The sequence below is a fragment of the Physeter macrocephalus genome, chromosome 13 (assembly GCF_002837175.3).
Source record: "Physeter macrocephalus isolate SW-GA chromosome 13, ASM283717v5, whole genome shotgun sequence".
Lineage (NCBI taxonomy): Eukaryota > Metazoa > Chordata > Mammalia > Artiodactyla > Physeteridae > Physeter > Physeter macrocephalus.
In genome coordinates this window covers 6949051-6974220 of record NC_041226.1, presented here as the reverse complement: position 1 = coordinate 6974220, position 25170 = coordinate 6949051, and the positions used below count along the sequence as shown (strand labels likewise).

General features: G+C 56.6%; 2 protein-coding genes across 12 annotated transcripts in view; one reads left to right on the top strand and one right to left on the bottom strand.

The window, feature by feature from the left end:
* Positions 1–16025, top strand: part of SLC7A1 (solute carrier family 7 member 1) — a 69537-nt gene extending 53512 nt beyond the window's left edge. The window contains exons 5-14 of one of the 4 annotated variants that reach the window (XR_008618952.1): positions 348–522; positions 2130–2251; positions 2797–3019; positions 3741–3880; positions 6856–6958; positions 8671–8888; positions 9115–9281; positions 9991–10099; positions 11330–13051; positions 13193–16025. Coding sequence is in view for 2 of the 4 variants with exons in the window: in XM_024125873.3 (XP_023981641.1) it covers positions 348–522; positions 2130–2251; positions 2797–3019; positions 3741–3880; positions 6856–6958; positions 8671–8888; positions 9115–9281; positions 9991–10099; positions 11330–11433 (1361 nt within the window). In the remaining 2 variants the exon portion in view is untranslated. Of the gene's footprint in view, positions 1–347; positions 523–2129; positions 2252–2796; positions 3020–3740; positions 3881–6855; positions 6959–8670; positions 8889–9114; positions 9282–9990; positions 10100–11329 lie in introns of all 4 variants that reach the window. The other 3 variants (XR_008618953.1, XM_024125873.3, XM_055089330.1) reach the window with 3 other exon arrangements.
* A 5397-nt stretch (positions 16026–21422) lies between these two features.
* MTUS2 (microtubule associated scaffold protein 2) overlaps positions 21423–25170 on the bottom strand; it is a 543384-nt gene continuing 539636 nt past the window's right edge. For all 8 annotated transcript variants that reach the window (XM_028497246.2, XM_024125858.3, XM_028497249.2 and 5 more), the window contains one exon: positions 21423–24798. In XM_028497246.2, coding sequence (XP_028353047.1) covers positions 24585–24798 — 214 coding nt within the window. In that variant the 3' untranslated portion in view covers positions 21423–24584. The remainder of the gene's footprint in view (positions 24799–25170) is intronic.

Sequence of the window (25170 nt, the reverse complement as noted above, 5' to 3'; positions counted from 1 at the left end):
AGGGCTCTCTTCCTCCTGGGGGAGGGGGGGCCTTGCTCTCGGGGGCCGTTGGCTGACATGTCGCTGCCTCTGCGGTTCCTGGTGGCCCTGGCCTGGCGTCTCAAGTCCAGAGGGGATCTGGAAGGCCAGGCTTGATGGCTTTGTTCAGCACCCCCTCAGACCTTGGTCATTTTGATCCCTGCCTCTAGAATGAGAATTAATTCAGTCCCATTCCTCTTCGGAGGTCTGACGCTGCTTGGATTCTTTTTAAGTCACCCTCTCGTCCCCGTCCCCGTTCCCATCCCAGAAGGACTTGCCTGGTACGAGGTTAACACTGAGAGAGGGTTTCTGTTTATGCGCTTTTACAGGACTTTTAACTCTGGGCGTGAAAGAGTCAGCCATGGTCAACAAAATATTCACGTGTATCAACGTTCTGGTCTTGGGTTTCATCATGGTGTCGGGATTTGTGAAAGGATCAATTAAGAACTGGCAGCTCACAGAGGAGGATTTCCAGAACACATCTGATCACCTCTGCCTGAACAAGTGAGTGTCGCTCTGACTCTGGGTGCGTGACAGTCATGCGGTTGGTGATGCCGTCGGCTATGACAATACGAGTCTTTTTTTTTTTAAGTGTAATTTGAACTAGAATGTTTTGTTATTATTTAATTGTGTTGTTTTGCAGTCAGGTAGCTGAGGGTGTTTTATTTGTTTGAAGTCTGGGTTAAGTTTTCTTTCCTTGTACTTGACTGCACACTGTATGACTAAGGAAGATGTGGGGGGACAGCATCTTCATTCTAATTGCAAAACTGTGCATGGTTGAGGCTCATTGTCAGACTCACTCAGGAATCCCTTTTCCCTCATACTCTTGTTTCACGATCAAGCTCTGAATTTTGTTTTCAGAAAAGATTTTCTCCGCAGCACCATGGTGATAACCACTTTATTTTGAAATGCCTTCCTATTTAATAACCTAGAACAAAGAAGAAATATGTGGAACTTTTATCACAGGCTTTTATCAGAGGTTTCAGAATTACTGAAGTATCAGAATGTGGTTATAATAATCTCTTTCACTCGCTCTCAGCTTGTGCTGCGTCAGCCCTGAGAGACCGTGGCCCCGTCTCCCTTCCGTATCTGGGGCTCAGGACACCCAGGGCTGGAGGCAGGTGCCTGGCCGGCTCCCCAGGCCTCTGGGGGCACCCTTACCGACAGGCTCATCTTATCCAGGAAACAAAAGCCAAACATCGAGACGGGCCTTTCTGATCTCTTTGGTCAGATTTTTGGGTAAATTTTAGGGTCCTAGGATGGAGAATGGGGAGTTTTCATTTTGTATACAGTTCTGTTCTAATTATGGCTGAAGGTTAAACTGCTCCGATGAAGAGACCTTCCTAAAAGTGCAGTGGCCCTACAGTGATGTCTCAGGTCCTGGAATGAACAGCCGGGGGGCTGGCCAGCGAGACCACACACTGGCTTTCAGGGACCCGATCGTCCGCCTGGCTGTCCCGTCATCCTCGAGGACGCCGTCCTCGTGCGCCTGCTTGCATCTGGGCTGTGGGCACAGGCGTGGCCCAGCTCTCCCACAGGGGACAGAGCGTTGAGGACAGGGCACTCAGATCCGGAAGATCTGTCCCCACCCGCACGGACACCCGTGCCACTCACTTGGCGCACGGGAGGCAGGGGTGGCTTAAGACATGCTTTTCTCCACCGAAACAGTTCACCCTTTCTAACCGCGGCATCTCTGGAAATGCTTGTTTTCAGACAGGAGCTGCTGGTGAACGTGCAAGACTTTGCATTTTGGTCCTGGGCGGGCGGGGACCGCTGCGCCTGGCGGGCAGCTGAGCGATGCTCTGAGGGTCCCCGGGGAGAGGCTGCGGTCGCCGGTTCCTCCCCTTCCTGATGGGCACGCTGCCTCGCGGTCCCTGCCCCGCACAAATCAGTATTTAGCCGGGGCGTCTGGAAAGGGCTAGGTGGCCGCTTGCAGCCCTGGCCGTGCAAAACAGGGAGGCCCGTCGCCCAGGAGTGTGGCGGCCGTGACAGCTGTCCCAGGACCGTTCACCACGGGTGGGGGGCCCGGCCGCAGGGCGGACAGTTGGGATGGCTCCTGTTGGGGACCACGGAGCGGGCGCTGGCCTCTTGACTGTGGCTCTTTCTTCCAGTGACACGGAGGAGGGGAAACCTGGTGTCGGGGGGTTCATGCCCTTCGGGTTCTCCGGCGTCCTGTCGGGGGCAGCCACCTGCTTCTACGCATTCGTGGGCTTCGACTGCATCGCCACCACAGGTATGCCCGCCACCCTCGGCCCCCCCGGGCCCCCCCGGCCAGGTCGCTGCTTCCCTTCCCGGGCGCGTGTGTGTGCCCGTTGTGCCCGCTGCCGCTGTCTCCCTCCTGAGAACCGTGTGCATTTGCACCTTCCTGCTAACCTGCCGCCTCACCACGCCCCAAGTGGCAGGCCTGACGGGAAGCGGCATCCTGAACGAGCCCGCCGGTCCCCTGCGGGCCGGGAGGATGGCACCGTACGTAGCTGCAGCTGATTGCAGAGCTGTGCGCCCTCCGGGAGAAATAGGGCCGCTAAAAACACCGTCGTCCCGGTGACTGAGCAGGCCGGCTCCCGGGCCTCCCGCGTGTGCTCTGCTAAAGGCAGCGAGTCTTCCTTGCCGACCGTCGGCGTAAAGGCCGAGGACACTGTCCCTGGGCCTGTGGGTGTCGTGGTCTGTGGTGCTGGGGGCCTCGCCTGGGTTCCCCAGAGCCCGGAAGGCCCTGGTCCCCACAGGGCCACGTGCCGTGGGGTGGTCCCAAGCCCCCGGCTGACGCCGTGCTCCTTCCAGGGGAGGAGGTCAAGAACCCCCAGAAGGCCATCCCCGTGGGCATCGTCGCGTCCCTCCTGATCTGCTTCGTCGCCTACTTCGGGGTGTCGGCCGCCCTCACACTCATGATGCCGTACTTCTGCCTGGACAAGGACAGCCCCCTGCCAGACGCCTTCAAGCACGTGGGCTGGGAGGGCGCCAAGTACGCAGTGGCCATCGGCTCCCTCTGTGCCCTTTCCACCAGGTAAGGAGGCGGGCATCTCGGGAAGGCGGGCTTGCCGTGAATATTCCTCTCGTCCCTTGAAATAGAGCCAAACCCCAGCCCTGATCGTGTGGCTTCTCCCCTCGTGCTGCTGTCGGCCACCCCAAGGGCTGTGTGTGTTACTGACATTTCACCTCGAAGAACCCGAGGCCCACATTGTAGCACTGTCTACTCAGCAAGGTCCTGGTTCTCTGTCCCCATCTGTGGCCACTGGACCAGGCCGCCTCTGTGAACACTGTCTTTTGGCCCTTAGTCTGGCCATAAAGCAGAGGCTACCTTGGAAAGGGGAGCACGTGCCTTTTAATGAGAAACACTTTGCTCTGATGTTTTCTGCCAGCCTGCACACACAGGAAATATTTGCTAAAAACTGACTGACCACAGAGAAATCCTCATGAATGCAACGATGCTTTTATTTTCTGTTTGATTCAGCTAGAAATAATCACGGGAATAAATACAAAATTTCTCTTCCATAAAGCTATGTCTAGCCGCCACGCTAGTTTACGTTACACGTCTCCTGCTCCTGTTAGACTTTGCAGTAAGTGCTTTTCTGGGGGTTCGTGTGTTGAGTCCCTGTCTTTTAGGCGCGGGCTTCACAGTTTGGAGACAGCTCCCTCTCCTCGGTGGTAAACACGCGTGGTGCGTTACGGTGCCTTTATTCCCATGAGATATTTTACGGATGCATTTTGCTTTTCCTCCCATCTAGCCTTTTAGGGTCCATGTTTCCCATGCCTCGAGTTATCTATGCCATGGCTGAAGATGGGCTGCTGTTTAAATTTTTGGCCCAGATCAACAATAGGACCAAAACACCAATAATCGCCACGTTAACCTCAGGTGCCATTGCTGGTAAGAACTGGAATTTCACATGCCAGTATTTTTTTAACAGTGGAGTTATTATTGCCTAGGGAAGTATCTTGAATTGTGCTGGTCTGAGAGACGTTGTAACTGGTCTTTTTTAACTTTGGGTTTTTACTCTTGTACCTGGTTTATTTCAAGGTAACTAAGTGCCTTTTTGACAAAAGGCAGAAGCCAGTTTTACAGAGGATGTGATGGAATTCTCAAACAATTTGCATTTTTAAATTGTTATCGTTTCATTGGACAGAGCTTAGAATACATGCTGTTCCTTCAAAGCCCGATGTCTTTCCCCTTTTCTGAATGTCTCTGAGCAGACCATGGTGGGGTGACATTTTACACGGTACAAGCCAAGTGACTTTTTGTTGGTACTGGAAATTCACCATCCGTGTGTCTTAGCTTGTGAATTCTCTGGGAAGTGAGAATCCCTTATGATCGATGCTTTATAAAACGTGTCACCTATTCCCCAGGGGACATTGAGGGTGTGGCTGGTGAAGCCATTCGCCCTGAGTTTATAAACAATGGCAGGTCCAGAGGAGGCTGATCTGACCGCATATCGGGTCCCTCGCCAAGAGGACAGTTCCGAGAGATGAGAGCTGGGGTCTAGAGAACCGTTGGAGCTCTGTGTGTGTGCCATGAAAGCCATGGCAGCGCCGCAAGGAGACGGTGCTTTTTTTTTTTTAATGTTTCCTCCTTGAATTGCGTTTCATAGCCCAGGAGGCAGGTGCACACAGATGAGAAGCGGAGGCTCAGAGAGGTAAAGTGGGGATGTTCTCGCCCGGTGAGTGTGGAGCTTGCCTCTTGGTTCCTGTTTTGTTTTGGGCCAAAATGGCTGGTTCCTTCCAGCCCATGAGTAGAGCAGTGGGTCTTCTTGGTAAATGATGACCCATGATACCAGTCACAGTTGTGTCACAGGAACTTATCAGATAGCCTTGGGTGAGGCGTATGACCGTCTGAAAGAGTGAATTCTTGTTAGTAGCATTTACGCCCTTAGCAAAGTGTGCTTATAGTTTTGTGGATTAATATTAGATAATGAAGGAAAGCCAGTTTTTCTTATTTTACACATTTGTTATGTGAGTCTTCATTCTTGAGGGTGATTTCAGTGGGGAGATTAAGGGACATCATGTGTCAAAATATGACCAGTATGTTTAAGGGATTAAGGAATTGGAAACAGTGTTTTTTCAGTATTTACTTGTAATTTGATTGTATTGAAGACTGGTCTTAATTTCCTTCCTGTGCTGATTAAGGGACATCAAACTATAATCTTTAAAGTGACTGTAGGGTACTCACATCGCCAAACCAAGGGTTTGCTTTTTCTTTTCGTTTGGCAGGGGTGGTAAATAAGTATTTAGTTTTCTAAAATCACCTCACGTGGAAGAAGTTTGGCTCAAGTTCCTCTGAGTGGGAACATAGGCATTTGTAGCACACATAGGGGGATCCTCTTCTCATTATCCAGAAGGGCCTCACTGCTCTTTAATTCTGTTTTTTAGCCTCAATTTGAATTTGTTTTAGTTGCAGTGGACTGTGTGGGCTTGAGAAATATTTGTGGAAAAGTTACGGCTTAGTGTTTATGTTTCAACTTGTGTTGATTGCATGTGATTTGAAAATATCCCAAAGTAGATCCAGCCAAGTTATTTTTTAAATGGGAAACTTGACACATATACCCACATAAATAGACGTGCATACTCTCATAAAAATCTACAAAGGATTTTCAAAGAAGCATGCATGTTTTGTTTTGCTTGAAGTGGGGTCATGGTGAAGGGACTGTATTGTCTGGGAATAACACTGCTTTCCATGCCCACCTTCTGGGTTAGAATCCTCTGTTGAGGGCAGTGGACTTGCCCCCAGCCGCCTCCTCATCACTGTTGCCTGCTGATGCAAGTCCCCGGTGAATGCTTGGGGAGGCCAGCGGCTGTCTGGTCTGCCTTGTTCAATGGCACATATCTATAGCACCCAGTGACTGGCATGCTCACGAGTGCCATTGGATGAGGGATGAGGGATGGATGGGTGGATGGATGGATGGATGGATGGACGGGTGATGGATGGATGGATCGTGGGTGGATGGATGGATGGATGATGGATGGGTGGATGATGGGTGGGTAGATGATGGGTAGATGATGGATGGTGGATGGGTGGTGTATGGGCGGGTGGTGTATGGGGGGAGGGATAGATATACAAGTCTGACTGTTGCCCCCAGCCGCCTCCTCATCACTGTTGCCTGCTGATGCAAGTCCCCGGTGAATGCTTGGGGAGGCCAGCGGCTGTCTGGTCTGCCTTGTTCAATGGCACATATCTATAGCACCCAGTGACTGGCATGCTCACGAGTGCCATTGGATGAGGGATGAGGGATGGATGGGTGGATGGATGGATGGATGGATGGATGGGTGATGGATGGATGGATCGTGGGTGGATGGATGGATGGATGATGGATGGGTGGATGATGGGTGGGTAGATGATGGGTAGATGATGGATGGTGGATGGGTGGTGTATGGGCGGGTGGTGTATGGGGGGAGGGATAGATATACAAGTCTGTCTGTGCGTCTGCATGGTGTAGGGGAAGACACATTGGGCTCAGAGCCATAAGAAGCTAGCTCAGAGCCTGACTCTTCCACTTAATAGCTGTGTGACCTTAGGTAAGTCTCTCAACATGTCTGAACTTCCCTTTCTCCATTTGTAGTGTAGGGATGGCTGGCAAAATTGCCATGGGCGTCAAAAAGGATCATGTTGATGAAAGTACTCTCCATATAATTGTTAATTATTATTACTGTCTGTTGAGAACTGCGTGTATGGTTAATCCTGAGCTTTTCTCCCCTTTAAGCAAAGTCACAGTGTTTTTCCATGGAAAGGGCCGGGGAGGGCGAGGGGGAAAGTAGAAGCAGCACCCCTCACACAGCCTGGGTCGCAGGTGGGTCGTGGTTCTGGCTGGCTGTGGAGGGTCCTGCTCGGTCCTGACGGTGTTTCCTCCCCAGGTGTGATGGCCTTCCTCTTCGACCTGAAGGACTTGGTGGACCTCATGTCCATTGGCACGCTCCTGGCCTACTCCTTGGTGGCTGCCTGTGTGTTGGTCTTACGGTAGGTATGGCTTTCTGGGTTCCAGGACAGAGGCACCCTGCCAGCCTTCTTTTTAGCAGTTTGTTTGTCAGTGTGAACTTCAGGCTGCGGACAGCTTCTTTGGGACCCGCCTGGGAGAGGGTGGCATCTGGTGGTTGAAAGCCTGGTTACAGAGAATATCCCTGAAGAGTCCGGGGTGGCCCCACCTGTCTCTCTCATGGGCCCTGATTTTTCTGCCTAGATGTTGGGAGGGTAGAGACAGGTTATCAACCCGACTGTTGGGCCTGGATCCTTGGATCAGAATTTTTGAAGGCTTAGGGTAACGATTTCAATGTGGTCCAGGTTCTGGGACAGAGAGGACTGGGGTCAGGCGCCGGTGGGAACTGGGAGAATCCAAGACCTGTGAGGCGTGGGTCAGCGTGATGCTTCCGTGGCAGCAGTGCGCCGGCCCCGGGGGAGTGAGTGCCGCGACAGGTCCCGGAGTAGCCAGCGAGGTTCAGGAGCTTCTGGCTTGGAGTCCTGTCTGGACCGGGCCAGCCCCGTGGAGGGCCCTAAGAAAGCAGTTGGGGCCGAGGCTTGGTGTCCTGGGGTCCTCCACTGCCACGGTGCCCCTCTTTGCAAGCACACCCTGCTCCGGTTTTCCTTTGCTCTGGGAGACAGGGCTCGGCTTCCTCACTCCCCGAACGGCCCCAGGTAGGGTGCACGGTGAGAACAGGTGCTCGTGGAGACGCTCAGTGGGCTCACCTGGGGAGAGCCCCCCACTTCCTCAGGGCTTCACACCTGCCAGGCCGCTGGTCCCGTCCCTAACGTGCTCTACAGCTAATCACCCGGCTTGAGCCTCTAGTAGCGGCTCTGGAGGGTCAGCTAGAGCTAGTTTGCTAGTTTCTGACCACTTCTTCCTTCCCAAGAGCTCAGTGCTACAATCTCTCTGAGTTCCACCCCGCTCTCTTAACTGACCGAGTGGTATTGTATGAGTGAGTCAGTGAAAAAAGTGGTTAAACATCTTGATATTCGCTCTTGGATTATATGCAGGATAATTCACAGAGCACTCCGTTTGTCAAAGCTGGTGGGAAAGATTCGACCTTTGTTCATCTTGGCGGGAAGATAAGGCGCCTCATTTAAGCTGAGTGCTTCGCTTGCAGGCGGCTCGCGGCTCGGAAATCATGCCACAGGCTTGATCCTTCAGCCGGCTCTGTAGAGTTATCTATCTCAAGGCACTTGGAGTTGTAAAATAAATTGATCCAATTAAGTCTTGCAAACAGAATTTCTCAAATTCACCAGACTGCAGACACAGTCCTCTGGCTCTCTGCACCAGATAGGGTCCTCATATAACTGCTTTCTGTTTCTGTCTGTACTGTTAGCTTCCTACAGCCATAGCTTTGTTGGAAGTGGCCTAATATCTTAAGCATCCAAGGGCCAGTGCCACTTTTCAGAGCGAGAGAAACTCTCGGGGCCTTCCTCTGGGCGGGTTCATGGTGGAGGTCAAGTTGCCTCATAACAGAGACACCTAGGAGGGTGTTGCCCAGAGCTAAGGAGCAGGTGAGGCCTGGGTCTCCTCCTCGGTTTCTGTTTTTGCTGGAAAATGTATCATTCTCATCATCCTCTTCCCGTTTTATGCCTTGTGTCCTGGGCAGCTTACCTTTGATGGCTTACTGAGAACTCGAGTTAGTGTGTGTCCTTTTGCTTATTAATTAAAGCATATAACGATGGTCAGGCAAACTACTGCTTTACAGGTATCAACCAGAGCAGCCTAACATGGTATACCAGATGGCCAGGACTAGTGACGAGCTGGATCCCGTCGACCAGAACGAGCTGGTGAGCACCAGCGATTCCCAGACGGGCTTTTTACCAGAAGCAGAAAAGTTTTCTCTGAAAACCGTCCTCTCACCCAAAAATACAGAGCCTTCCAGATTCTCTGGGCTAATTGTGAACGTCTCAACCAGCCTCATAGGTAAGAGCCTGCCCTTCCCTGTGCAGTGCTTGGGGTCTTGCGTATCCACGGTGGGGGGCGGGAGCCGGACTTGCCCTGGACCGTGACGCCAGTTATTCCGTCCTAATTGGGGTTGGTGCCTGCAGAAATGGAGCCTCCCTCTCCATGGGTTTTGGGGAGAACTGAGGACATCTGTGGGGGGGAACCTGGGAAATGATGGACGTGCGTTTCTCTCTCTCCCTCTCAGCCCTGCTGGTCATCACCTTCTGCATGGTGGCTGTGCTTGGCAAGGGGGCCCTGGTAAATGGGGAGTTGTGGGCAGTCTTCGCGCTCATGGGCTCCGCCTTCCTCTGCTGCATGGTCACAGCCATCATCTGGCGGCAGCCCGAGAGCAAGACCAAGCTCTCGTTCAAGGTGAGCAGCTCGGCCTGACCGGGCTGGAGGGAAGCCCCCGGGAGGCCGTGAGCCTGGCGCTCCTGCCGGGAGGCCGCCCTGCCCGCCTGGGCTCTGCGAGGCCTGGGTAGGTGGAGGGAGGTGCTCGCTGGCCGGCCTCGGGGGATGTGAGCCTGGGGCTCCCAGGCACAGACGGCGCCTGCCGAGAGAGGCCGGGCCCTGGCTCTCAGGTGGGGTAGCGCCCTGCGTTCTCTGGGCTTCTCATAAATAAACGTCTGCCCTGGTGGGTCGCGTGTCATCACCAAGCCTTGGGGGTGACCGGGGCTTCTGCATGTTTAGATTCTACACATAATAAGGTAGTTCAGCCTTAGAGATAAAGCAGAAGCCCCCCTTCCGGCCCCTTCAGGGGAAGAGCAAGAGGGGAAGTTAGACAAGAGCTCACTTTGGCAATTAGTAGCGTAAAACAAACTCCCGCCTACTAGGATTTGCCTTCGGGGGTGTATTTGGGGGCTGCTGGGGGTACGGGGTGTGCTCTGGGGGCACGGGGTGTGGGTACGGGACTGGGGACTGGCACTTTACCCCTCCCCACGTAGACCTGGCCGTCCGTATCAGCCTCCAGCCTCGGGTGCGCTCCTTTCTTGGGTAGATTCGCTAAATGACTCAAGCAGACGCCGTCTGTCCCGCACTCTCCATCGCGTCAGACCTGACGCTCCGCCTCCTGTCTCTGCAGGTGCCCTTCTTGCCGGTCCTTCCCGTCCTGAGCATCTTTGTGAACGTCTATCTCATGATGCAGTTGGACCAAGGCACATGGGTCCGGTTTGCAGTGTGGATGCTGATAGGTACGTGAGTTGTGGGTTTCGAGGTGACCAGCACGTGATGTCCCAGCGACTCTTGGAGGCCCCCAGCCCCGCCAGCCTATGCTGAGCTGCTCATCCGTCCTCCCTGCTACTGGCTGGATGGCTCGTGCCCTCCAGCCGCCCCCGTTTCAGATTTCAAAACACAGCGAAAACATGCGTAGTCAGCGGTTTCCTCTCGGACAGTGAGGAACTCCTGGTAGGCTGTGGGTCCTCCCCTCCCTTTTAGATACTTTAAAGCCTTTGTCTGAACTAGTTGTCTCGGGCCAGAGCTTGACTTTCTCAGAACGAGCCCGTGAGTCTGCTGTCCATCCCAAACAGTGGGCTGTGGGGACTGGCTGGGCCTGTGGGAAGCAAGGGGTCACCCTTTGGGTGCTGGCCCCATTTAGCACCGACCGTGGCCCCTCTCTGGGCCTCCGACAGCAGGTGCTGCAGAGATGGTCCCGGGTTCCTTGTGTAGTGTCGGAGGTCGGGGGCCGATGCCCGGGAGACTGGCCTTGACCGGTCTGGGCCACTGACGAGAGCAGTGACCTCCAGGCCGTGTTGCGGCCACACCTCCCAGCCCCAGTGACTGCGGGAGTGGAGGTGGCGGAGGTGGAGGACGCCCGCTTCCGCGCATCCCCGACACACTCCTGGGTCCCAGGGCTTTGGGTGGCCGGGTCCTTCCTTCAGGGCCCGCTCTCCTGTGTCACTGGCACAAAGGTGGCCCCGCGGGGGGCGGGGGGGGAGTTAGGGGCATGGACCTCTGTGGCCCCTGGCACTCGCTGGAATGACTAAATTCACGGGTTGCACGCAGTCCCAGGCGACCTGAATGTCTAAGTCACTCAGGGAGAACGAGGGCTGTACAGACGGTGCGAAGAGCCTGGGGAGCCCTAGCGCCCTTGGAGGTCCACCGTGGTGGGGACAGCGTGACTTCTGCAGGGTCTGTCCTGGCCCCCCCCAGCAGCCGCGGGGCGCCCCGCCAGGTGGGCAGTGGATGAGGCTGCGGAACCAGCGCCCGCCCCCGCCCCCGGGGCCCCCAGCCCAGCCGCTCCCCCGGCCTGAGGCTGCCCAGAAGGACGCGCCTTTGCCGAGCGTAGAGGCGACCCTGCTCGATGAGTCGTGCCCTCCTCCACGGGGGCCCTGCCCGGGGCCGCCTGCAGAGGCTGCTGCGGGGACTGCTTCCCGGGACCCGACGGTGCCCGCTCACACCTGGTCTCTGCCCTCGGCCCGCAGGCTTCTTCATCTACTTTGGCTACGGTCTCTGGCACAGCGAGGAGGCGTCCCTGGCCGCCGACCCAGCACAGACTCCTGACGGTCACGTGGGCCACTGCAAGTGACGCACGGCCCTGTCCCCAAGGCCCCGGCAGCACCTCGCTCCCCCCACGCGTGCACGGGACCCGCCCGCACCCACAGCGCGCAGGGCTGCGACGGGGCGGCCCGCGGCCCGCGTGTCCCGCTCGGGCCGGCTCGCTGGGCCCGTCACCTGGCAGCTCCCGGCTGGGGCCACGGGGCCGAGGCTGCCCACCTGCCTCTGAGCCTCTCTCTGAGCGAGACAGCAGCCCTTCTCCTCGCCGGCCGGGCGCCCCTGCTGCTGCGGCCTCGGGCAGAATGGAGGTCACCTTCTCTCGTCACCTCAGCGGTCCGGCCTCCCTTCCAGGGACTGTGCTGGACACTCCAGTCCCCGCCTCCCCGCCCAGCCCCGAACAGCCGCCCCAGATGCCAGCCGAGCACCACGACACGGTCTGTCCCCGGCTGTGCCGCCCCGAGCCTGAGGACAGCGGTTTAGTTTCCTTGGGAAGGAAAACGAGATGGTCTCCTTCTCCTGCTTCTGCCCTCTGAGCTGCCTCCAGAGGGCTCGTGAGGACTGTGATCCGCCCCCCTCGTTCAGGCAGGGGCTCCCCCCCCCCACCCCGCACACTGCACGCTCGGGCCACAGCACCGGGCTCTGTGTGGCGCCGGGGGAGGGGGGCTACTCCACCCGGCCTTCCTGCAGCCACCAGCCGTCCAGGCCCCGGGCCAGTTCCTGCCGCTCTGGCGTCTCTCAGGCCGGCGAGCCCTGAGCAACTGGAATGTGACACTGTTTCTGTAGGGCCCGCCTCGAATGAGCAGAGCGGAGCACAGCGCTTTCTGGGGTCCCGGCTCCGCCCCGAGCCATCCTCCTGGACCTCGTAGGTCGGTTTCTTGGGTCTCAAGGTCCCCGAGGCCGGCGTCCCCTCGTCCTGAGTGACGGCGTGGCCCTCCAGCTGCTTCTGGCCCTCTTGTGTCTTATCCTCACGTGGAGTCCTCCTGTCCGTCGCTGTGAATCGGTCACTCCACCAGATTGAGCTGGCGCCTAACAGTGGCGCGGAACACGGCCGAGTGATTACCCCGAATTGTCCACGGTGTGGGGTCTGCACGTGGGATGGTTTGGGGGTCACATTGCTGTGCCTCTCGTGTGGGTGTGTGTCGTCCAGACGCTGCGGGTTTGTGTGCGGGCCGGTGACCCTGCCCCGTACCCCTGCCTCGGTGTCCGTGTGTCCCTGCGCACACGGCGCTCCCTCCCGAGGCCCTGGGGACACTCCTGGTATCCCGGCCGAGTCTTCCTTCCCGAGAGAGTGTAATTCAGTAGACGGAAGGGCCCGTGTTGGCAGGAGGTAAGGGGCAGGCATGTTGGACTCCACAGGAAATGTAAATGCTGCTTTTGAAGCTTAGCTCCCCATATCTCACCCCTCTGGCCTTTGTCACAAATCTGGTAGAAAGAAGCCTGATGAACTGATGGCACTTGGCTTTTCTCCTTCTGCCCCAGAAAGTTCTTGGAGAAAAATGCAAGAATGAGTGAAGCAGCCAAATGGCAGGGTCAGCCTTCCTTCTAGGCTCTGGCCACTGGTCACTCGTGGAAGCTTTATTCTCAGTATCACTTGTGAATCTTCCAGCGGGAGGATTATAAGAGCCCAAAGCTTGGATTTCCAAAGAAAGGTATTTACATTTATGTAGCTTGGTGCTTGGTACAATATTTTGATAAATATTAACTTATTTTGTTGGGGTTTTGGTTGTCTGCTGTCTTTTTGGGGCCTGTCAGCCATTTGTTTGCTTGATTTGTCTGCTGTTTTTCCACAGAGGCAGAGAGCGTGAGGGAAAGAGGGTGTCCCAGAAAGGTGGCAGGTTGAGAAGTGTTTTTTCTCTTTTGCGTTCTGGCTGAAATTTCCCCGTGTGACACCCCCCAGCAGACTGCACGACTGACGTTTCAGCCAGCAGCGCTCGTGGCTCTCCAGCCAAGAAGGTGTGTCTCAGCATCTCACGGGGTGAGCGCGTCCTGACATGTGGGCCCCTTCCTCACGCAGAGCCGCGAAGCCCCGCGCAGGAGGGCAGTGGCTGCCTCGAGAAGCCCCCCGCCCTCCCCCCGGAAAGAGCGCGTGGGGTCCCGGGACACGGGGCCTGTTGAGAGCGGCTCTGCATGCCGTGGCCGAGGGTTTTCTCTTCTGTGCGTGGGCCGTGCGGCCAGCAATGGTGTTTGGCGGGCGCCTCCGAAGTCAGTGGGCTTTCCGATCACTCCCCTCCTTCCTGGCCCCGAGCTGGACACGCGCACAAACACGTACACACAGAGACCTGCCAGACAGACGCACAGACACAGGCACACGGCCAAAAGTAACCTCCGGAAGTGCCTGACGGTTTCACGTCCCAGCCCCTCCCGCGCTCGGTTCACGGCTTGGCTATACGTTTTTCTGCAGAGTCAGAAGTTGCACATTTCCAGTGACGCGCCCTCCGGGGATACCGTGTCTCCTTTTATCCGTGCACCAGCCCCCAACGGTCGCATTGGAAAGACCCGCTTGTGATGGGGAAGCGCCCCTTCCTGCCGCCCGTGGCCCCCTCCCTGCATGTCCACGGCCTTGTGAAAACCCACGCGGGGGCCCCGAGCCACCTGCCCGCCCCGGGCGGGGATGGGGGCCTCGGGCAGGAGCTCGAGCCTCCGCACGGCCCCCGGCTCGCCTGCTCACACCTCCTCTGCCCGACTTTGGGCCGGCTTTGCTTTTACAAACCCGGAGGGCTGCGGGACGGAGCCATCTTTCCAGGCCGTTTTGGAGAAGCTGCTGAGTTTATACGGTCGTCAGGGTCACTCGCATCTCCCCGACTCTGGGTTTTGTTCCGTTGAGTCCGTCTCCATCAGGTGATCGGCTTCCTGGTTCCGTGTAGTTTGGACACCACGGGCCTCGCCCTGCCGTGTGTCCATAGGTGACTGCAGCGCTGCGGAGGCTTGTCTGCCCACCCCGAGCCCCCGGGCCCGTGGCACTCCCTTCTCCACCTCTTTGCACACCTGGGAGGGGCGCGGGCCCAGCAGGAGCCTCGCGATGTGTTTGCTGTGTTTTGTGCATGGGGTCGGGGGGGCGGGAGGCGGGGGTGGGGAGACCCAGGCTGTACCAGGTCTCCTCCCCTCCACCCCCTCCTCCGGGTAGCCAGGGTGAGTTGACAGGTCTTGCCGTCCCGCCTAGGATGGCATCTGGCCCGACGTTGTAGGCAGAGCTGTCAGCATCGGGTGTGTGGACACGTCTCCTAACGGCCCCACCCAGACTGTCGGCGAGCCCACGGGCATTTGAGGGGCCTCATTGCTGGAGAAAAGCTGCCTGGCTTCATGCTGGGACCCATCTTTCCTGACCTGGATGGCCCGCTTTGACACATTAAGAGCTGCTTGTTCTGTTGGCACCCGAGAACCAGCCCGGTGGAGACAGGAGGGGAGGGGACTTGGTGCCAGGCCCGGTGGCCCGAGTGTTGTAGGATGGATGGAGAGGCGTGACCGGCACGGCCACAACGCTTTGGGCGCAGGCGTGTGACGCTTGTGTGAGTTAACTTCAGATGGAACTCAGTATATGTTGTGCATAATTGTTAGGTGTATTTTAAAATGCATCTGTTTGCCTTGGTAATGAGAGTATTGTATGTAAGGCTCCTTAGGGAGAGCAAGATGTACATTTTATCAGACTCTTGTGGACTTTTTTGGGTAATGAAATACTTTATTGGTCCAGTGGTGCAAGAAGCTACATACATTCTGTATCTCATCATCGTAGTTACAATACCTAGTGGGAGGTTAAGGCAGAAAAAAAAAGTCAACTGACCTGCCTGTTCATCACTATGGCCCAGTCTTTCTGTGCCCGTTGCTTTGCTGTGTGGCAGTGCTCTTTCAAGAGGGGCATGGACTGGCCGAGGGTCTCGGGGCGCAGTTCTCCGGAGCCCCCCTGGCCCACCCTGCAAATGTGTTGAACTGCTGAAAACCCCCGTGAGATGAAAGACCTTGGCTTGAAGTCCAAATGCGATTTCTCCAAACAGAGTCAGGGAGGAGGGCTGGGGAGATGCACTCAGACTTTGTTAAATTATTAACAAGGTATATGATTTTGTGTTTCTTGATGACAAACTTTTAAAGTCTGGGACTTATTTTCCCATTGGAGAAGTTATATATTTAAGTTTTCTGCTTATGTTGTGCCTTTCAGCATTGATGGGTCTAAGGAGCACAAAGGGTGATGATCTTCTTGAGGGTTGGTTTATAATCAAACCTGTAGAGCTGTGGTTTCTTCAGTACACTTTTTCTTCTACTGAACGTGGAGCCATTATTAAGAGAATTGTGTTTTTTATTATGTAAATTGTATAATATTTTTGCTTGTTTGAGGTTCTATTTTTCTAATAGTTTTCTTATAGTTTCTTATAATCGTGATACTAGATTTAGATTCTGACACTAACTGCAAATCAGATTGGCCTCTGCTGGTCCCCCCCCCCCCCCCCCTTTTTATTTTAAGGACAAGAGTAGATGTCGTCCATTGCCTTTAAAAAATGTGAACCTCTGCTCTGTATCCCAGTTTTGCTGACAACACTGTGCGTTGATACCGTACTTCATGTTGTAAAGTCACGCTATTTTGTGGTACATCCTCTCAGGCTTCCGCAAATCCTAATAAATTCCGTCTATGGCTTGGGCGTGCTCAGTGTGATCTCAGGAATTCCGGCAGCTCTGGGGTGCCCCGGGGTGGGTGCCCCGCGGGGAGTTCAGATCCTGCTCTTCGCTTCTTGAGTATCTGCCTGCTTCCCCACAGCCGGAGGGATGTCGTGTTGCCTCGTTCTCCTTCAGCCGTTTGGTGGAAATCCTCATTGCGGCTCTAGCGCCTCGGCCAGGGAGCCCCTCGACCCTCATTTAGGATCCTCTGACGCTGTCTCCCCACCTCCCACTCTTTTCCGGACTTGGCTTGGGTTTGGGCCCAGAGGTCTTCCTGCCAGTGGGTCTGTGGGGCATGACGCTGCTCGTTTGCAGAAGGGCTTGGGTGTCAGTGCAGCAAACCCCTCTGCTTTGAACACTAGCCTTGCGTTTCCCGCCACACGCCCGCCACCCATCTGGAGGGTGGGGTGCGCGCAGGAGCGGGAGGGGATGGGGAGGGTTGTAGCTGTTCTCATAATCCTCGATCTCTCACCACCCCCCGCCCCCCTTGAGAAAGGAAGCGCTTTCTTACACGGGAGGCACCCTCAGCCAAGGGGGCCTGAATTCCCAGACCCTGAGGCTCGGGTGATCACGCTGGGAGGCCTGCTGCCCGAGAGCTCCGCGTCAGGAACGTGAGGGGCATCCGTCGGCCGCGCGGGGAACCACCCACCAGGCCTGGACCGCGTGGACGCTTTCCCTCCTCTTCCCCAGGGGTCTGCGGGGACGGACGCAGGCAGGGTGCCCTTCCTGCCCTCAGCCGCCCCGCCCTCCCCCGCCCTCCCCCGCCCCCAAGGCGATCTGTGACAACTGGCCGGCGCCCGTGAGCCCAGACCCGGCCTTGTAGACGGGCCGGCTTCCCCGAGCGCCCCCAGCAGGTCTTCCCGGGAGCCCGCCTCGGCGCGGGGCGGCCAGTCCCGTGGCGCCACGCTGCCACCTAGCGGCCGGCGCGGGCGGGCGCCTGAAGCGCCCCCGCCAGGCTTCCGGGCAGTTTCCTAGGAAACCCTGACGGGGGCCGGGGTGGGGTGGGGGGTTGGTGGTGCCTGGAGGCCGGGGGTGGGGGTGGGGGGAGTCACCTGCAGCACAGTTTGGTGATGAAACGTCTGGTGAGTCAGAAGCTGCCCCCGGACAGCCCGGCCTCCGCAGCGGGGAGGAATCTCACGGATTCCTCGGGGGGCTGTTCGGCCACCAGACGGCCGGCAGGGCGCGGACACCTCCCCGGGGTAGCCCTGTCCGCCCCTCTTCCAAGGGGCACCGTTTCGCTTTACTGTATAAGCCTGTCCACCAAGCCATAAATACGGCCAGAAAAAATGCGACGTGAGAGAGGCTTCGGGAATAAAGCAGGTGGTACGTCCGCTGATGACGTGAGCTCTGGCCTACGGCTCAGCACCGATCCGCGGGCACTCGGGACTGAGGTGCGGGAGCCAGGAGAAGCTGCGCGGTCGGACTTGCCCACGGACGCTTTACATTTTTACTCCTTGAAGCCGTGCGGTTACTTGTTGAGCGTCTGCTAACTCAGCCCCTGCTCCGTGGATTTGGGTGCAGTTGAAACCGACAGCAGCTGCTGAGCCTGTCCGGGTTGTCTGTGGCTAGTAGGGACCCGGGCGTCCTGCAGGGACGGGAGGGCCCAGCTTAGGCTGCACTGCACTTGATCCCGCGTGGTGCTGTCTCTGGAAAACTCGCCCAGACTTGGTTAGGGAGGCAAATTCGCCTGCATGTCCCCCATGCTGAGGGGGAAGGAACAGAGCTGGGCGTTCAAGAAACCCGAGGCGGCTTCCCTGGTGGCGCAGTGGTTGAGAGCCCGCCTGCCGATGCAGGGGACGCGGGTTCGTGCCCCGGTCCGGGAGGATCCCTCGTGCCGCGGAGCGGCTGGGCCCGCGAGCCGTGGCCGCTGAGCCTGCGCGTCCGGAGCCTGTGCTCCGCAACGGGAGAGGCCACAACGGTGAGAGGCCCGCGTACCGCAAAAAAAAAAGAAACCCAGGTGTCGTGCTTTTGTTTTTAAGGAGGTTTGAGAGAAGCAGACAGGTTCAAAACAAAAAAAAAAAGATATTTAGCAAACTTAAGCGAATGAGCTCTAGCCTGTGATGGTGGTGGTGACTTTTTAGAGCATTTGACCCAGACTCCCCAGCGGGCAGGACCCTGCCTCTTGCCTACGAGGGATGCAGGAGTGCGATGCGAGGGTGCCCCCGGGCCACTGCTGGGGGCCTGTTCCCGGATGCAGCCACGGAGTGAGAACAGCCTCCAGCAGCGGGTGGGACGCCCTGAACCCGGCTTCTACCTGAGCTTCGCTCGCCTCACTCCCTCCAGCCTGGCAGGCAGGGAGAGCTGGCCGTGGCCTCCCTTGGCACAGCGGGGACCGAGCGGCTGACTTCAAAAGCCTCTCTGCCTCGGCAAGAAAGCCGTGCGGGACACAGCTCTCCGCGGATGCGAGGCCCCTCCCCCCTGGTTTCCTCCGTGGGCCGGGCGCCAGCGGCCCTGTGTCAGCGGCTGTGCTGACGGGGAGGACAGCGCAGGGTGGGTATGATAAAGGTGGTGGCACAAGGCGCCGGAAGAAACGGACAGGTTGGGACGGGGTGACAGACAAGCAGATCGTGACTGGCAGCCATCGCCAATAATCTGGACACGGGGGTGACCCAGGGGGTCCGGGAGTGGTGCTGGCGGGTCCGGAGTAACGCAAGGGGCTTTGTCAGCTGCCGAGGGGCTCCTGTCCGGCAGTGGTTCGGGAGGGCAGAGCGGCTGGAGTCCCCGGAGGTCCCTCCAAAGCCCACAGGGAACCGGCCTGCGACCCCAGGCAGGGCAGGCCCCGAGGGGCGCTCCTGGGCAGGCAGCCAAGTGGCTGCAGCCCGGCCTGAAGGCCCCGGTGGGGAAGTGAGCGCGTTTCGGTTCAGGGAGTGGCCTGGCCCCCGAGAGCCCCGAGGGCACGAGAGAGCACGTGACAAGGCAGTGCTGTGACCACCGGCCGGCCGAGGGCTGTTCCCGGCGGCGTTCTGAGAGGAGAGCTCTGTGACCAGCCAGGTGCAAAGGGACGGGCTTGGGGACAGACCGAGCTCGCTCTGGGGTAGAAGCAATAGGTCTGAATTCGACGTTGACGGTGAGGGCACTGGCCTCGATCTCGTGTCCTTTCTCCGACCTCCTCCAACCCACGCGGGCCTCCCCAGGACGGGGGAGACGGAGCACAGCCGCTGAGCCCCCACAGCCTGGGCAAGGCTGCCGAAGGATCCGGGCCGGAAGGCGGGAGCAAGGATCCTGAATCCGCCGAGTCGGGGGAGAGCTGGGGGGGCCTCGCGACTCAGTGACGGCCAGCTGGCGCACACACAGGGGAGGGCCAGGCCAACGGTCACATCAAGTGCATGTCACAGAAGGTCCCTCAAGTTCATTTTAATATGCTTCAAACACAAATAGGCAACACAGAACCCGCAGGGGCCGGAAGAGGAACGAGTGACCCCGTTCAGATGGCCACCAGCTCTGCCCACCCCGCCAGAACCTCGCCGGGTGTGTGCTGGGCGGCGGGAGGGCAGGGCGCCGACGGGCTCCCACGCGGTGGGCGGGTGTGTGAGTGGCAGGGAGGGAGGCTGCGGCATCTCCGCGTGGCAGCAGCTCTGGCCTGGGAGGTGGACGCCAGGGAGACAGAGGTCCAAGTCCTAACAGTGTGGGGCTGGAGAGGTGCAGAAGGGGCCCGGTGGCCACCGGCCCTCGTGTTCTGGGATAGGAGCCGTATGTGATGGGCGACCATGACGGGGAAATGAAGCCAGGGCAAGGTGGGAATTAGCTCAAGTACCCAAGGTCAGGGCTGGTTAGAGCCAAGCTCTAGGCACCTAGTGAAGGATTACTTCGTTCTAACACCACTACAACTTTGACTGCAATAGGCTAACACACTGGACCACATTCTAACATAACACCGATATCCGTATTGCTGTGTAACTGCATTTAGCAAGTGCCGTTAGGGAAGCAGTTCCTAATTCGGAGGGCTGAGCTATTGTGTCTGCAGGTGGCGCCTGCTAAAAGAATAAATACTTGTGTATTTAGTCAACGTGGCATGATCTACTCTAATGGGAGGCCCAGCTCAACATCACAGCATCACGCAGAGCCACTAAAGGAAACAAATGTTTCTTCGGTGGATACTCCTGTGTATGGCCCCAGGATGGGCAAACACCTGGAGGTTTGCTAGAAATGAGATGTACACGAGGCCAGGAAGCCCAACCTTGACTCACGCAAGGAACACAGACCAGGTCTGTCTTTATGCTGGCCACGTATTCACAGAGCAGGCAGGGCTCTGGGCCAGCCAACCCCTTCCCTGGGCCGTTTCTTCCCTGCTCTGTGGCTCTGGCCCACGAAGCATCCCTACATGAGTCCGCCTGCCTCGGGTATGCTCAGAGCCAGTGCTGTGCTCAGGACCATTTTGAGGGGCCTTAGGGAGAAAAGAAGTGCAGGGTCTTTGTCACAGACAGTAAACAAAGGCATCATTCTCATCATCACCATATCAACTGTTGAAACCGCTTCTTTCTTTTGTGTGTCTTGCTTCTAATCGTCCACAGCACTACAGGAATACCTCTCAGGTTCTAATGCTACCATTTCAGAGCCAAATGCCGGTCCAGAAGCCAGCCACCGCTGGCTGGCTGTTTCCCAGGCTCCTTCCTCTGTTTGGAAGAACCTCCTGGACCAAAGATGGGACCTCTGTCAGCTGTGGCACTGCTCGATCATCCAGCAGAAAGTACACCTGGGTTTCTGGGAGGCCATGTGATGATGATCTAGCATAGCTTGGAACTGATCCCCCAGGATAGAAGAATTGGTTTTCTGGAAGCCCCTGCTAGAACCCCTGAGCTTCTCAATGTACAGGAATGAGGTTGGGTTACAGAACCAAACCGAAGTGGGGTGCCAATGAAGTGGGGCTGAGGGTCATATTTTGGTGGGTTGACCATTTTCAGCATCACATCAGAGTAAAGCAAACAGGATGCCAGAGTGTGCTTTCCTACTCTACGCTTAGTCAGAACGCAGACCCTATCAGCAGTCTTCCTTCTTGAGGACGGAGCGTGAATGGTCTTGGCCAACTCCAAGGTCACTCTCACCCTCATCCTATAAGGTCATGTGCGTCCATATTTTCCCAAAGATGAAAGAGCTTAATGATGGATTCCAAGATGCCATTTAGGAAAAAAAAGCAGAACTTGTGTTTACAAGACTATAGACGATCCACCGTCATGAGCGACATCTGCAAAACTCCTCACCCCCTCAGGGTTTCCCACTGCTGCCCCTTATCCGCTCATGACAGAAGTATTAATAATGAAAACTTGCAGATGGAGTAATAGTGACCTCACATCATGTGGACTAAGAAGCTGATTGATTGTTCCAAAGGCATTTACCGTTCATGAATGGCTGGTGTTTGTTTGTGTTAAAGCCAAGTGGCTGCAGCCCGGCCTGAAGGCCCCGGTGGGGAAGTGAGCGCGTTTCGGTTCAGGGAGTGGCCTGGCCCCCGAGAGCCCCGAGGGCACGAGAGAGCACGTGACAAGGCAGTGCTGTGACCACCGGCCGGCCGAGGGCTGTTCCCGGCGGCGTTCTGAGAGGAGAGCTCTGTGACCAGCCAGGTGCAAAGGGACGGGCTTGGGGACAGACCGAGCTCGCTCTGGGGTAGAAGCAATAGGTCTGAATTCGACGTTGACGGTGAGGGCACTGGCCTCGATCTCGTGTCCTTTCTCCGACCTCCTCCAACCCACGCGGGCCTCCCCAGGACGGGGGAGACGGAGCACAGCCGCTGAGCCCCCACAGCCTGGGCAAGGCTGCCGAAGGATCCGGGCCGGAAGGCGGGAGCAAGGATCCTGAATCCGCCGAGTCGGGGGAGAGCTGGGGGGGCCTCGCGACTCAGTGACGGCCAGCTGGCGCACACACAGGGGAGGGCCAGGCCAACGGTCACATCAAGTGCATGTCACAGAAGGTCCCTCAAGTTCATTTTAATATGCTTCAAACACAAATAGGCAACACAGAACCCGCAGGGGCCGGAAGAGGAACGAGTGACCCCGTTCAGATGGCCACCAGCTCTGCCCACCCCGCCAGAACCTCGCCGGGTGTGTGCTGGGCGGCGGGAGGGCAGGGCGCCGACGGGCTCCCACGCGGTGGGCGGGTGTGTGAGTGGCAGGGAGGGAGGCTGCGGCATCTCCGCGTGGCAGCAGCTCTGGCCTGGGAGGTGGACGCCAGGGAGACAGAGGTCCAAGTCCTAACAGTGTGGGGCTGGAGAGGTGCAGAAGGGGCCCGGTGGCCACCGGCCCTCGTGTTCTGGGATAGGAGCCGTATGTGATGGGCGACCATGACGGGGAAATGAAGCCAGGGCAAGGTGGGAATTAGCTCAAGTACCCAAGGTCAGGGCTGGTTAGAGCCAAGCTCTAGGCACCTAGTGAAGGATTACTTCGTTCTAACACCACTACAACTTTGACTGCAATAGGCTAACACACTGGACCACATTCTAACATAACACCGATATCCGTATTGCTGTGTAACTGCATTTAGCAAGTGCCGTTAGGGAAGCAGTTCCTAATTCGGAGGGCTGAGCTATTGTGTCTGCAGGTGGCGCCTGCTAAAAGAATAAATACTTGTGTATTTAGTCAACGTGGCATGATCTACTCTAATGGGAGGCCCAGCTCAACATCACAGCATCACGCAGAGCCACTAAAGGAAACAAATGTTTCTTCGGTGGATACTCCTGTGTATGGCCCCAGGATGGGCAAACACCTGGAGGTTTGCTAGAAATGAGATGTACACGAGGCCAGGAAGCCCAACCTTGACTCACGCAAGGAACACAGACCAGGTCTGTCTTTATGCTGGCCACGTATTCACAGAGCAGGCAGGGCTCTGGGCCAGCCAACCCCTTCCCTGGGCCGTTTCTTCCCTGCTCTGTGGCTCTGGCCCACGAAGCATCCCTACATGAGTCCGCCTGCCTCGGGTATGCTCAGAGCCAGTGCTGTGCTCAGGACCATTTTGAGGGGCCTTAGGGAGAAAAGAAGTGCAGGGTCTTTGTCACAGACAGTAAACAAAGGCATCATTCTCATCATCACCATATCAACTGTTGAAACCGCTTCTTTCTTTTGTGTGTCTTGCTTCTAATCGTCCACAGCACTACAGGAATACCTCTCAGGTTCTAATGCTACCATTTCAGAGCCAAATGCCGGTCCAGAAGCCAGCCACCGCTGGCTGGCTGTTTCCCAGGCTCCTTCCTCTGTTTGGAAGAACCTCCTGGACCAAAGATGGGACCTCTGTCAGCTGTGGCACTGCTCGATCATCCAGCAGAAAGTACACCTGGGTTTCTGGGAGGCCATGTGATGATGATCTAGCATAGCTTGGAACTGATCCCCCAGGATAGAAGAATTGGTTTTCTGGAAGCCCCTGCTAGAACCCCTGAGCTTCTCAATGTACAGGAATGAGGTTGGGTTACAGAACCAAACCGAAGTGGGGTGCCAATGAAGTGGGGCTGAGGGTCATATTTTGGTGGGTTGACCATTTTCAGCATCACATCAGAGTAAAGCAAACAGGATGCCAGAGTGTGCTTTCCTACTCTACGCTTAGTCAGAACACAGACCCTATCAGCAGTCTTCCTTCTTGAGGACGGAGCGTGAATGGTCTTGGCCAACTCCAAGGTCACTCTCACCCTCATCCTATAAGGTCATGTGCGTCCATATTTTCCCAAAGATGAAAGAGCTTAATGATGGATTCCAAGATGCCATTTAGGAAAAAAAAGCAGAACTTGTGTTTACAAGACTATAGACGATCCACCGTCATGAGCGACATCTGCAAAACTCCTCACCCCCTCAGGGTTTCCCACTGCTGCCCCTTATCCGCTCATGACAGAAGTATTAATAATTAAAACTTGCAGATGGAGTAATAGTGACCTCACATCATGTGGACTAAGAAGCTGATTGATTGTTCCAAAGGCATTTACCGTTCATGAATGGCTGGTGTTTGTTTGTGTTAAACAGAGTACCACGTGGTGGTAGGTCGGAAGGCGCCTTCTTCTCTGTATCTTTTTTTTTTTTTTTTTTTCCTTTTTCTATTTTGGGTAGAAATATTCCTGGGAAGCTAGATAGAAATGCATTTTCATTTCCCAATAATTCTTAGGCACGAGTTAGAAAACTGCTGACCTTCACCAAAATATGTCAGCGCTTCATGTTATAAAAAATGCAATTCAGAACCGCTGCATGTGTATATACGTATATCTAAATATACACACATATCGGTGCAGTACACAATGATTATTCAATGGATATTCAAAACTGAGCTATTTGTAACTAACTTGATATTCTGCAGTGAAAGTTCATTGCTCAAGAACAACGGGCGTTTCTTTCTTTTGGCTCTAACTACGGTCAAACGTTTGCACATCAGACACTACCATTTACACTTTCCTAAGTGCCAGTACCAGGACAGTCTTATCACGAGGATCAGAAAAGGACTCTTCCTAGGATGCAGCTATGCAGCTACTGGGCATGCGCGCAGGGTCAGTCGGGCCGGTCCGTGGTCACCACTCCCTCGAGGCGGAAACCCCCGTGGACCAGGCGCCGCAGCTCGACCCGCAGCGTGGTGGCGTCATCTGGGCGTCATGCTGACTCTGGCGGGAGAGGAGGGCCCGGAGGAGGAGCCTCGGTAAACGGGGGACGTGGGGGACAGTTTAATCGGGCTGGTTGGGTCCCCTGTTTGCAGCTTCCAAAGCAGCTCTTCGTTGGTTCGGCTCAATCTCTTCTTCTCCTGCGTTTCTTTCTCCACGTATTCCTGGAGGTTAGCGTTCTCCTCCGACAGCTGTCTGCACGGGGAGAACAAGCAACTGTCGAGCAGCAGTCACGCCGGAAGGCACTTGGCCTGAGGTCTGCCGGGCCAAGGGGTGCCGGGAAAGGGGGTAGCCGGAGGGTGCCCGCGGGGAGAACAGGGTCCTGCCGGACCCCAGGGACCAAGAAGCGGGCTTGAAACGTGATTGCGTACTTGTCCCACCCACACATCCGTTCCCAGAGACCCTCCGCCAACACCCGATCTGCCCACAGCCCCTCTGCCCGGGTCAGGGGAGGCGCTGGGGGCCAGGGGAGAGAGCAGAAACTGCCGGGAGAGAGAGAGGGAAGTGGGGCTTGGTGTGGGGCGCCCTGCCCCTGGCTCAGGCCTCCCTGGCAGCCATCACCTCTGG